We start from the raw sequence: 13,755 nt of genomic DNA on the forward strand, positions 1-13,755 counted from the left end.
CCTCAGGGCCCCTCCCCCATCTATCCACTGCTCCCCACAGCCCCTCCCCCATCCACCCACTGCCCCCCACATCCCCCCATGGCCTCTCCCTCCCCTGTGCACCCAGCGATCCTCCGCAGCCCCTTTCCCCTCAGGGCCCCTCCTCCATCCACCCACCACTCCCCACAGCCCCTCCCCCCATCCACCCACTGCTCCCCACAGCCCCCTCAGGGCCCCTCCCCCCATCCACCCACCGCTCCCCACAGCCCCCTTCTTCCTCACGGCCCCTCACCCCCCCCACTCGCCATGCGCTGCCCGCCCCCTCACCGTTGTACTGCTCCACACTTTTGTTGAGGAGAATCGGCAGCCACTCATACAGCACGATGCTCTGCAGAGAAGAGGAGGAGATGGCGTCAGTGGGAACACCCGCAGGGCTTGGGGCAGAGGCTCTGGCTGGCATCACCCCGGGGGCTCTCCCTCGGGCCGGCCCCTCTGCCCACATCTCCCAGCTCCCTCACCTGGTAGGTGGCAACGACCCGCTTGCGTGCGTGCTGGAACACGTCCTCGTCTGACCAGCTGGGGTGCTGCTGGGCCAGCTGCGAGGCCCAGTGATTGTGGTAGCGAAACCAGACGATGCCCTCGGCCTGCAGGAAAAGGTTCTCGTTCCCTCTGGCATTTCCAAAGTCTGCATGAGGCAAGGAGCCCATGAAGCGCATGGAGTGCGCACAAGGGCGCCCAGTGAAAGTTCACCACTCTTGCTGGGGGCTTGTCACGTGACCCCAAACCCTGTCGCACAAGAACCCAAACCAGCGAGAGACAAAGCAGGCTGCTCTCCAAGGCCACAAAGCTCAATTCTTGCTCTAAGCAAGCTCTTGGCAGTCTGTGTGCCAAAACCCCAGACTTCACGTTTTCCTCCAGCCATCCTCCCACCCGCCCAAGCCCGCTACAAACCAACCAGGAAACCCCTTGAAACTTAAAGCAGTAGCTTGTTTTTTTAAAACAGTTTCCAATATACCTGTGACAAAGTGGGGTGTGTGAGGATTTTATTCCCCTGGTTAGGTTGCACGTGTTTCTTACTGTTCTGTAGCAGCCCGAGGTGGGTGCCTCAGTTTCCCTCAGCACAGCATCAGTGCATAGTGGTGAGGGGAGTTTCAGTGTGATGAGTTCTCACATGTAGGCAACGGCCTCCCGGCTGTTTGTAAACTAGGCAACCAGGCGACACCTTTCTTCCTTGGGAAACAGGATGGAGGCAGGCGGAGGGGCCTGGCTGGTTGGAATTGGAACTGGGCCGGTGAGTGGGGCAGCCTGGTCTGGCTGGGGAGGGAGGAAGGGGACCAGGGCCCAGCTCAGGGACCCCTCTGGGCCCCTCTCCCCGAGATGGATCGCGCTGACGGCTTCTGGTTTCTGTGCTGACAAGTCCGTTCTATGCCGTGTCCCTGTCATCTGAGAACTCTTCTGATTTCCTTGCTGAGTAAGAGTCATGTCTGCCTGCAGCTGGGGGACAGGGCCTGGGGACCCCCGACTCCGTGGCAATACCACAGAGCCAACTCTTGCTGCCAGGGACAGAAAGGAAGCCAGGGAGAGAAGAGATGGAGGGGGATGTTCTTGAGACCGTGTGTGGCGGAACTGGGCAGAGCGTTGTCAGTGGCGGGTCTGCCAGCCAGACCCCATTGCCGGGGGACCAGAAGAAGGGAAGACAGAAGAGAAGACAGAAACCCTTCCTTGTAGGACTCCAGTCTATTTTCTAGTTTTCTCCGTAGGCCAGAATTTACATGCACGTCGGGTATTTGATACACTTTGTCCCTCAGCAGGGGTCCCTCTCCTACACCCTGGCGTGAGCTTGTCCCCTGCCACGGCACAGACACCACAGGAGGTGCTGAGCTATCCCCGGGGCCAGGTAAAGGGGCAGAGAGCAAAGGACGCCATGTAAAAACTTCAGAAGAGGCAGGGCAGGTGTGTTACCAGGCTGGCTCCCTGCAGTGCCGAGCACTTCAGATTAGCCGGGGGGAGTGGGTTTCTATCGGCATCTGGGTAAGACCCCGGGCAGAGCAAAGCGCTGCCTTACATTCACTCTGCATTTTCTACTGAGGCGGACGGGGGGGGGCTGCTGCCACCTGCTGGCGTTTCTCTTCCTGTCCCCTCTGAGGCTGAGTGTTTTCAGCAGCTTCCCACTTGCTGGGGACCAGCTTTATTGTGACCAGACCACCCAACAGGAGCCTTCGCTGAGGCTCCATCCCTGAGCTGGGCCCTCCCTGGCCTAGTCCCCTTTCCGTATGGAGCCAGCCTGGGTGCACTTGCTCTAACAAGTGCGAGGTCTGATCAATGGGCCCTCTAATTTTTTCCATCCGTGTGTGGAATAAATTTATGTCCCTTGACACTTGTGCACCACCCAGAGAAAAAACACACTGCCGCCGGCGGGTGCTGTGCTGATTGGCGGGGAAGTGCGTGAATCTCTCCTGCGCGGCCGCCCAGGGAACACTGGCTTGGACCCTCGCGGGCAGGGAGGTGCTGCCCCAGTGCACCACCCAGTAACTGTCCTGTCAGGAAAGTGAGGGAGAGGCCCCGCTCAGGGAAGGAGCAATACACAGGCCAGTCTTTGGTTGTTCGGCCTGGGGCTGCTTTGGCGGGTCGGGGTGCGAGCGTAGGGGCCCAAGCTGGATGATCACCGTGGGCCCTCTGCCTAGGGGATGACCAAATGGCTCAGTGCCAGGGGGAGCCCTCCAGCCGTAACCACATTTCTGCATCACTTTGCACCATGAGCCCAGCCGGTTCAGGGTGGGTTGGAGCCAGCAGCTGGGCAGGGGGGTGAAATAACCTTGCGAACGCAGCAGGGGAGGCTGGGACATTAGCTTCCTTACCGTAGATCCCTTTGGATCCCCCTTCGCCTGTAGAGGGGTCCAGCGCCTTCCACATGAAGGCCTTCCCGCCCGTCTCCTTCGGGAAGTTCTCAGGCCCTGCAGCCAGCTGCCCGCCCGAGAAGCTCCTCAAGGCATCGCTCCAGGAATGAGAAGGGCCATAGATGGCGCTTCCGTCCAGCCAGCCAGTCACCATGTTTATCTGCAGAGAGACGCAGGGGGGAGAAGGGGGCGATCAGCTGCCTCCTGGTCTCAGAAGAGGGACAGCAAGGGATCAGGGCTTAGGCAAAATCCCAGCTCCTCTTGATGGCCAGTTATCTACACGGAGAGACACCCAGCATGCATTCTGCAGGGAAGAGAAATCTTATCACCTTCCTAGCAGTGTGGAGCAGAAGTCACCAGACTCATCGAGCCAGGGAAGGGCCAAGCCACGCTGGTAAACAACCAACCCTTCAACCCTTCACGTAGATCAGGGGCCTTCCCAGAGGCTGGAAGAAGTTTAGTTACTGAACTATCACATTATTTTTCATTTCCTGCTTTCCTTTAGCTTCTGAAACAGAAGCACTTGAATTGCAGCCTGAGGAGGGCCACTCAGGAGAATGCACTGGCGTTCTCCTCAGCAAACCTCGCCCAGCAGGCTCATTGTAAGCAGAGTATGGCTGCTGCTCATAGACTGCTAGGGCAGGAAGGGACCTCAGGAGGTCACTGAGTCCAGCCCCCCTGCCCAAAGCAGGATCAACCCCCACTAAATCATCCCAGCCAGAGCTCTGTCAAACTGGGACTTAAAAACCTCTAGGGATAGAGATTCTACCACCTCCCCAGGTAACACGTTCCAGTGCTTCACCACCCTCCTGGGGAAAGAGCTTTTCCTAATATCCAAACTAGACCTCTCCCCGCTGTAACTGGAGACCACTGCTCCTGGTTCTGCCACCCGCCATTACTGCTTCTCCAGGCCCACAACTACATCTCCTGCTGTTGTCCTGGGAAGTCTGTTTCCATTGCAGCTGCGCCACCCATTTTACGTGGCAAACGTTTTCATTGAAAAAAACCGGCCCCTTTTGAAAATACAAATTTCCGTTGCAAACATTTTGGTAAAAAACACAAAAAAGCAAAACTTTTCAAGATTTGAAATTCTCCTGTGTGAGGATTTAGTGCAAAATGTAACCCATGAATCAGTCACTGATGTGGTTTTCCATTTTGGGGCTGCATCCGTTTGTGTCCATTAGGTGCCAGCTTCTGGCTGGCCCGTTGTGATGGGGCAAATTAGGGACACAGCGGGATTTGATCAGACTATAAAAAATGTTCAGTTCTAAGAAAAATTCATAACGGGACGTTCTGATTTTTTTCCCCCCATCACAGTTGTGCAAAGTGAGGAAGTTTTGGAAAATGAAAGCAGTGACATGAAACTACAGGTGCGACGTGTTTTTATTTTTCCTCCAGCTCTGCCTACAGTTGGCCATTGTACGGGCAGCGATGCTGCCGCACGTTGCAATATCCCAACACGACGTAGTGTTTTCTGAGGCTCAGAGGGGCGGCCATGTTAGTTGGTAGCTTCACAACGAACAAGCAGCCCTGTAGCACCTCAGAGACCAATGAATTTATTCGGTCATGAGCTTAATGGGTAAGACCCACTTCCAAAAACTCATACACTAGTATAGATTGACCTTCTCTTATCTGGCACCCTCAGGACTGGACTGGCGCCAGATGAGAGAATTTGCTAGATCGTATGAGCTCGATAAGTCCTAGCACATTACCAACGCTGCCACTGCCTACTGGGCTCTGAGAAGACATTGAGGGATAAATTAAAGCTAACTAACAGCACAGCACACTGAGAACCAGGACTGGGGGCTGGAAACCCACGTTTTGGGACCAAGAGAAACCTGGCCACACCCATAATAAGTGGTCGTCCAACTAACTACAATCCTACCGGATTATGACTTGCTGGACAAGAGTGTTCTGGATTAGAGAGGCTCAACCTATATATTTGTTAATCTCTCTGGTGTCCCAGGACTGCTTGCTATTTGTAACATTACCTGGTTAGACTGAGCCGGACATATGCTTGTGCAGAAATGCATTCGACCCTGTGGTGTTTTTTTTCATAACCCTGGGGCTCAGGTGCCAGAATGCATTTTTTCTTTAAAAATTCCTATGGCAGCTCATGCATGCATTTTGTTGCATCTTACACTGAGATAAAAAGGATTTACTGCCTCATATAAAACTGCCTCATATAAAACATCTTGCTTATGACCAATCACATGCAACACAGGAGCAGAGAATTACACAAAGGTTTGTCACTCAGACAGCTGTAAGCCTTTCATCAAACTTGCTCTGAAATGATGCTGCTCCTGACCCATTTCTAACACTCCCGAGTTCCTTTGTCTCCTATCGCTACCATTGTCCTGGGGCATTTTGACTAAAGCGAGCAAAATCTCTGCAGAAAGAGAACTGTCTCAGCAGCTGTCACCTTAGCTCTGGCCCCCTGAAAGCCACCAGAGGCCTGATTTGCCAGACATGGTCGGGCTTTCTTTTGTAAAGAACACACGTTTTGCTAAACGAGCCCGCATGCTGACTTGGCCGAGGTGCGCCGGCAGCCTGGATGCTCTGTGTCTGTGCAGCTTTGGATACAGGCTCAGCTACTTCGGACGGGTCTTTCTTCACCCATATTTTTAACTAAACAAATGTTCTTCCCCAGTCTGTTCGCCCTGGGCTGTAGCACAGCCAGCATCTCGCTGCAGGCCGTGAGCTCTCTGATGTGGGGACGGGGTGAGTGGGAATGTTAGAGGACCCATTTCCTCGGAGAACTCTGTGGGCCACTGGGAGGGCAAGGGGAGAGCTTGTCAGCATCCCAAAGGGAGCGGGGTTGAACTACGTAAACTGAAGTTAGCAGATAACCATGTCCTATAACCAGCGTTCCCCATAAGCTGAGTGCTAAGGCTGCCACCCAGCAGAGATTCAGGTGTTGCCCAACTGATTAGCAGAGTGCCCAGAGCACCATGCGTGTCTACTGGTGGTGCACACTTGCACGTGCCTCGGTGCACACCATAAAATTTATTTCACACATGGGTGGAAAAAATTGGAGTAAACAAGGCCGATCGCTAACAAAAGAGCATTTCTGTTTGCAGCCCAGCGCTGCTTCACCCACCAAGGACGAAAAGGCCCGTAAGTGGCAGCCTGCCCCCTGCACAATTAGCTCTTAATTAATTAGGAAAGCCTGACACAAGGGCTCAGGACACCTGGCCTAGCTGCAGCTTTGCACAGAAAGATCCAGGTGGAGAGGCAGGGAGCCGGCTCAGAGCTCAAAGAACCTGAGCTAGAGGAAAGCTAGAGGCTCCGGTGGCTAGTAGGCTAGGCTGGGGCACAGGGGCCTAGGGGAGTTGGGCTCCTGTCCAGGAATGGCAATTCCCGCCTCCCTCCCCGCCCCCCGCAGGGGTCCTGCAGGCCCTGTCAGAAGCTGTTTATCTTGGTTGCTAGGTTTTTGGTACAGTCCCTTCCATGGCACCGGTGCACCAGCAGGGACTAGGCTGTCGCCAGGCGCCCGCGTACCATTGAGAGGTGGCTGTGGTGAAGGGCACGCGAGAAGGGACCGTTGCCGCTTGCTGCCCTAGTCTGCTTCCTTGGGCTCTTCATTTCCCAAGCCACCCGGGCGCCACTGAGCCACGGCCCCGCTGTGAAATACTCCCACGAGGAGCGAAGCCAGGAAAGGAACCCAACCCCCACCGCCCCCCTCACCTGCTCTCGGGGGTTGTTGGGGCTCTGCCCCGTCTCCACCGCCCACTTGCTGCGCTGCAGGGGCAGGACCACATCTCCAGTGTTGGCCGGGTCGAACACGGGGTCACCCTTGGGGATGTGGATGTTTATGAACTCAGCAGGGCAGCCGGGTTTCTCCACCGACAGGATCTCCGCGAGCACATGGAAGCCTGGGAGAGACACAAGCACAGGCGCTGACCAGGGCAGCTGGGGTGGGGGGCAGGTTGTCCGTTGCACCCCAAGAATATCTGCAACCGACCAGAGCGGGGCAAATTCTGCAGCCCCTGCGAAAGCACTGGGGCCCATGGCTCAGTCAGGGCGGGTCAGGTGGGGGGCCACACATGGGAGCACTGAGCAGGTGGACGTGCTGAATGGCGACCCACAGCCTCTGCCACTGGCTTGCTGGCTGGCCTTGGGGAAGTCACTTGATGGCTTTGTTCCGCTCGTGCTTTGAGCTCGCTGGCAAGGCGGGGCAGTAGGGAAAAGCACTGTGAGGACTCCTGGCTTGATCCCTCTGCGTGGTGGGGCAGCTGAACACACGGCCCACCCAGAGCCCCATAGTCAGCGAGGATTACAGCCGATCGTTCAAGCGGCTGTTCAAAGACACGCCCCCCGGCCCCCTTCAGATGCTGCCCTCCATCAGCCTGACATGGACCCTGGCATGTCGTTGTTCCCTGGCCACCCCGGCTCCTGTGAGCCACTGGCTGAGGCCCGTCAGTGCCTGGGGGGCCTGGGAGGAGCTGGTCTCCAAGCCTGGCTGCTGGCAGGGACACACTCAAGCAAGGACCGAGGAGGCGCCCGGCAGGCCCTGAGTGGGCGCTTTCCCTGCTGTCTCTGCCGGGAGCTTTGAACTCGGGCTGGCTGGGGAGGTGCCGCGGTGGTGCCCCAAGCCAGCGAAACAGGCCCAGGCCAGCCAGCCTCGCGGCAGGAAGGCTGGAAATGGCCAGCACTGAGCCTCTGTGGCTAGCCCAAAGCAGAGCAAAGGGGCCGGGGGCCGTATCCATCCCAGTCCCCTACTCCTTCCGGGGTTCTTCTGCAGAGGTGTCATCAGTCTGGGACAGAGGTGGTGGGGAGCAGGGACCCAGCCTGTCCCCCCCCCAATTCTGGGGGGACACAGAATGCCTCCATGGCCAGGACAGGAAGAGTGAGCGTCTCTGGCCCAGGCCAGGTGATGACAGCAAGTCAGACCCTGGGGGAGCGAGGTAGTCCTGCTGCCAGGGGAGAGGGAACTCTCCCCACCCCACAGCCAGTGTGGGGAGGGGCAGCTCCTCCAGCCACAGGGGCATAGGAAGTCCCCTCTCCCCCAAGTGGCCACACTGCGATCCCTATGCACGCCCCGGGTCTGGTGCTTGTGTCCCGGCAGGGTAAAAACTTGCCTGCCTTGGCCAGGAGAAAAGGGCTGGGAACCCTGTAATCTGGCCTGCAAGCAGGTCAGGACCCTTCAAATCTCAGAGACTAAACCTGGCCAGTCTCTGCTCGCAGCCAGCCCTGAGCACAGCTGGGCCAGGCTCCAGCTGGGATCTGCTCTCCTGAGGCTGGAACAAAGGCTCAGTGACCCAGCTAATGAATGGGGCAAGTTCTGCGCTGACAGGAATGGGCGTTGATTCATGCCTGTCACAGACAACTGGGTCACTGCTGACTGCCCCAGTGAGAGGGACGGTCCCAGGCAAGCTCGTGTTTGCTTTGCTTCTTAAGACAAAGAGACAAAAGGAAATAATAACTGACCCCCACTTCCTCTTGCTGTTTCTGCTAAGGGGCCCAGGGCCTCTGGGAAACTGGATGTCTGTTTGTTCCGTCTGCGGGAGCATACTTAGGGGATTACACGCTCCAAAAATGACTCAGATCAATGGAGGAAATAACCAGCAGGCTGAACACAGATCACGCCCCTGCCTGGAGGCATGCCCTTGGAGACATACCCATCTCACAGAGCTGGAAGGGACCTTCAGAGGTCATCAGGTCCAGTCCCCTGCCCTCACAGCAGGGCCCGTCATCACCTATCTACCCCAGAGCCCTAAACGATCCCCTCAGGGAGGGAACTTGCAGCCCTGGGTTTAGCAGGCCAATACTCAAACCGCCAAGCTATCCCTCCCTGCCAGAAGAAGGACTTGCACCCATGACTGCTCATGCTGTAAGTGGGACTCATACCCGTAGACCAACAAGCCACCCGCATGGCAGACGGCCGTACCCCAGCCGAAAGGGGCACGGGGCGCACATCCCAGCCTGAGGCCAAATCTGGCCTGGCAAATCCATTGTGCCCAGGGCTGTAGCACTTGGGATGAGACGCAGGGGCAGCAGCAGGCCAGCTTCAACATCTGCATCGCGAGCGAGGAGGGGGCAGTCGCCTCTCTGGGGACGCTGCCAACTCTGAGGGCCACGGTCTCCCTGGAGCTAACCTCAGGACCTGGCCTCTAGCTGTGATTCCCCTCTAATTCAATGAGAAATCAGCAACTCTGATCACAGCATCTCCTGCCCGACCCAGGGCTAGAGGAGAACCTCTTAGGCAGCTGGGGGAGGCTGAACAAGGAGGCCCCAAACAGCCGCGCTCAGAAAAGCCAAGCGGGACGTGCACGTTCAGAGCCAGCCCCGGCAGCGCCGTGTCCTGGCGCATCGCTCCAGAGCCGGGGCTAGAACCTCTGCCTTTGGTTTAGTTCATTGTCCCCCAGGAGGGCTAGCGTCTTGGACTGTTGTCCTTACCTTCCCTGGGCGGGTTCCACCGCTGACCCAGGGTTCCTGCTGCATCAGGAACGCTCGGCAGCTTTCCCTCCCTGCTCCGGGAGGGGACAGAGCTCGGGAGCGTTGCCCCTCCGGACCAGCCTGGCCTCCAGGGCACAGCTCTTTAAAAACTCTTCCGCCTTTAGCCACGGGCCTCCGTTGCAACCCACAGACTCAGATTCACAGGAGACGTGTCGCTAACTGGCCCACCCTGCTGTGGCTGCTCCCAGGGAAATTGTTAGCAGGGCGGTGGGGCGAGAGGAGCCCTGGTGCCTCCCGCCCACTGAGCTGACAAGTGCCTGCTGTGTGGAGTAGCAGTGCCGCCTGCGCCAAGTGGTAGAAAAACCCCGTCTACAACAAGGAAGCGGGTTCCGCCGGAGCCCACGAAGGCGGGAGACAGGAAGTAGCCCCAGGGCTGCCCTGCCGGCCGGCTCTTACCAAAAAAGACGCCCAGCACGGTTCTGTTCGCCAGGGAGGGCCGCCCGGAGGGCCCCCGTGCAACCGCGTTGCTGAGTTGGCGAACGTTGGGCACGTGCGGCTCTTGAAGCACCTCGCACACTCCGTCGGCGTAGTTAGCCGGCAGCAGGCGCAGCAACCGGGAACCTGCCGGCACAAGAGGTCACTGTGTGCGTGCGCCCCGAGCGGAGGGGAGCTCGGGGCTGCGGGCAGCATGTTGGGGGGAAGGGGCCTGTGGGGCTGGGGAGATGGTGCTTTTGGGAAAGACACCCAGAGTGTTTGTAAAGGACCATCAGGGTGCTGCATATCAGGGCAGTGTGTTAAACCTCCAAATAGACGCTGTCCTTCACCGCCGCACAGCACCTCCTCCTCCCATGGGGGCAGCAGGGGCGTTTGCCAGGGTCGAAGACCAGCCCATCCCATCCAACCCACAGCCTCGCAGCGCCCGACGCGTCGGCCCGGCATCGGTCCGGAGCACGAACCGTCCCGCCACCCCGTGGCTGCCAAAAGCCAACGCCCCGCTGCAGACACACAGCCTGGCATAAAAGCCCTGTTGCTGGGAGCGAAGACAGAAACCAGTCCAGCAGAGACACGTGTTTGCTGGTTCTGCTCCCCAGAACAAACACTAGCGGCCAGCCCTCGCTGGTGGAGACACGGCCAAACCCATGTTCCACCAGCACTGCCACATGAGCTCTGGAGAGGCTGCCGGGGGGATTTTTAAGGGCACCTAAGGGAGTTTGGGGCCAGCGAGCTTTGAAAGTCAACAGAAGCCACATGCATCTGGGAGTTTGGCCCAGCACCTACTGAACGTCAGTGGACACCAGGTACCTAACTCCTTTGGATGCTTTTGGAAATCCTCCCTGAAGGCACAGCCCCATCTAGGGCCAGATGAAAGGCACTGAAATCAATGGAAAGACCTGGGGAGTGTGGGACCTGGCCAGCAGAGCGGGAACTGGCTGCCCTGGAGGTGACCAAAGTACAGGGGACATTCGGCCTGTGACTCAGTGTGAAGGTTGCAAGCCCTCAGCCAAGTGCAGGGGGCAGAAGGTGCCCTGAAAGTGTCTGGGAATCCCATCAGAGACCTGGGAAATAGCCAGGAGCAACCAAGGGTGGGCAAACCCCCTCTGGCCCCTCCTTTGGCTGCTCCAAGCCACTATCTTCAGCACATAGAATGATAGAATTCTAGGGCTGGAAGGGACCTCAGTCCCAAGCAGGATCAACCCCCACTAAATCATCCCAGCCTGGACTTTGTCAAGCCAAGACTTAAAAACCTCTAGGGATGGGGATTCCACCACCTCTCTAGGCAACGCATTCCAGTGCTTCACCTCCTTCCTGGGGAAAGACTTTTTCCTAATATCCAACCTACACCTCTCCCTCTGTAACTTCCGACCATTGCTCCTTGTTCTGCCACCTGTCACCACTGAGAACAGCCTCTCTCCATCCTCTTTAGGGCTCCCCTTTCAGGAAGTTGAAGGCTGCTATTAAATCACCCCTCCGTCTTCACCTCTGCAAACTAAGTAAGCCCAGATTCCTCAGCTTCTCCTCACAGGTCATGTGCTCCAACTTTCGAATAATTTTTGTTGCCCTCCACTGAACCCGCTCCAATGCAGCCACATCCTTTCCGTACTGGGGGCCCAGAACTGGACGCGATACTCCAGATGTGGTCTCACCGGTGCCACGTAGAGAGGAACAACCACTTCTCCAGATCTGCTGGAAATGCTCCTCCTAAGGCATCCCAGTATGCTGTTGACCTCCTTGGCTACAAGGGCGCACTGTTGACTCATATCCAGCCTGTAATCCCCGGGCCCTTTTCTGCTGCACTGCTACTCAGCCTGTCAGTCCCCAGCCTGTAACAATGCTTGGGCTTCTTCCATCCCAAGTGCAGGACTCTGCACTTCTCCTTGTTGAACCACATCAGATTTATTTTGGCCCAATCCTCCAATTTATCTAAGTCACTCTGGACCCTGTCCCTACCCTCCAATGTATCTACTTGTCCCCCTAGCTTAGTGTCATCCGCAAATTTGCTGAGGGTGCAATCCAACCCCTCATCCGGGTCATTAATAAAGATGTTGAACAATACTGGCCCTAGAACCGATCCTTGGGGCGCTCCACTTGAAACCGACCACCAGCCAGACACTGAGCATTGATCACTACCCGTTGGGCCTAACCATCTAGCCAGCTTTCTATCCACCTTAGAGTCCATGGATCCAATCCATATTTCCTTAACTTTTGGGCAAGAATGTTGTGGGAGACTGTGATATGCAAATTTTGATATATCCACTAACTTCCCCATGTCCACAGAGCCAGTTACCTCATCACAGAAGCTAATCAGATTGGTCAGACATGACTTGCCCTTGGTCAATCCACGCTGACTACTCTTGATCACTTCCCCCTCTTCCAAGTGCTTCAAAATGGATTCCTTGACGATCCCCTCCATGATTTTTCCAGGGACTGATGTAAGACTGACCGGTCTGTAGCTCCCTGGATTGTCTTCCTTTCCTTTTTTACAGCTGGGCACTACAGTTGCCTTTTTCCAATAATCTGGGACCTCTTCCCATCTCCACAAGGTTTCAAAGATAATGGCCAAAGGCTCTGCAATGACATCTGCCAATTCCCTCAGTGCCCTTGGCTGCATTAAATCCGGACCCAGGGACGTGTGTGCATCTAGCTCTTCTAAATAGCTCTTAACCTGTTCTCTCCCCACCGATGGCTGCCCAGCACCTTCCCACACTCCAGGCTCTACCTGGTCTGGACTGAGCTGTAGCCTCCTGGTCTCCTTCAGGCCCCAGAATCAAATGAACGGCTCGGTCCAGAGGCAGGAGAAGCCAGGTCTTCTCCTTTGCCCAGAGACATCAAAGTGGCCGGACCTGTCTTGCTCACCGGCGCTGCCCTCCAGCCCCTGGCACAACCACACTCACCTGCAGAGCCATGGCTGTGGTACAGGAGGTTGTTGTACCAGCCGTCGTACCGCTGGACTTCCCAGTTAATGTTCCCTTGGGCACCTGTGAAGACACCAGACCCCAGGGCCATATTCAATTGGGGGGCACAGCGGGGGGGCAGCTGTTACGAGGCGATGGGCTCTGACCCCAGCGGGGGGCACAGTGCGAGTGGCAGGTCGCAGCTGGAGCAAACCAACACCAGCATCTTCCACAATTTCAAACAAAGCCTTGAGAGGGGCCCGGTCAGTGTGCCGGTGGCCCAGCCCGCCAAGGGCCACTCAGGCAGTGCCTCATGGCCAGCAAGGAGCACATGCTTCCCAGCTCCCTCTGACACACCAGGGAATCTCTGTGTCCCGGGGCTTTTATTTCCCAGAGCCAGGGGCTGGACTGCCGCTCGGCCAATCAGACCCTAGAGCTACGAGTGAACTGCAGCAAAACCGTGTTACTGACCAATCACAGTCCAAGGACCGTACCAACGTGTCCCACTTTCTGCATGGGACATGCCAACAGGGACAGCCACCGCACAGAACATGCCCACACACTGCTAGTCACTGCATACAAAAAAGCCCGGGCATACACCCCACAGTCACATGCCAGGAGACACCCCTGTTTCAGCACCTCTCCTCCCACAAGAGGCAAGGCCATGGGCGGCAGATTCCTTCTCATCAACGGGGCCCAAAAAGAAGCAAGAAGACATGGGACAGGCTACTGTGGCAATAACCACAGATGGGAGCTGTGTGCGCTTGTCTTAAGAGGGGAAAGGTTGGTACTTACCCACGGTCCCCCACGTCCCCGAGAGGAGCAACCCAACCAAGGCCAGGATCCCAGGTTTAGTGCCGGCCATGACTGTTGCACTTTTCCTGAGAGACCGGCCAACTGATGCCTCTGCAAGCAGAGAGGAAAGCAGCTGAATTGAAGCCCCACAAAGAATATCTAAGCCTTGGTGTCTTACAGGGTGCAGGCGGCCAGAGGCTGAGTCCGTAGCGCTGGCTACAGGCAGGATGTGGGAGAGCCGGGATCCAGCTCCAGTAAAGGTGTCATTATTTCTCCACATTGGAAAAGGAAGT

The 13,755-nt window shown here is 56.8% G+C and overlaps 1 protein-coding gene across 1 annotated transcript; it reads right to left on the bottom strand.

Annotated features, from left to right (window-relative positions):
• Window positions 1-130: 130 nt before the first annotated feature.
• On the bottom strand, window positions 131-13,532 carry LOC142019850 (dual oxidase 1-like). Its single transcript, XM_075007184.1, has 8 exons — window positions 13,463-13,532; window positions 12,668-12,751; window positions 9,732-9,896; window positions 6,564-6,751; window positions 2,838-3,036; window positions 498-664; window positions 272-367; window positions 131-139 (listed from the first exon to the last, which is right to left on the bottom strand). Exons 1-8 carry the CDS (start codon window positions 13,530-13,532, stop codon window positions 131-133), a joined length of 978 nt encoding a protein of 325 aa, XP_074863285.1.
• Window positions 13,533-13,755: the final 223 nt, after the last annotated feature.

Source organism: Carettochelys insculpta, chromosome 12 (genome assembly GCF_033958435.1).
Source record: "Carettochelys insculpta isolate YL-2023 chromosome 12, ASM3395843v1, whole genome shotgun sequence".
Lineage (NCBI taxonomy): Eukaryota > Metazoa > Chordata > Testudines > Carettochelyidae > Carettochelys > Carettochelys insculpta.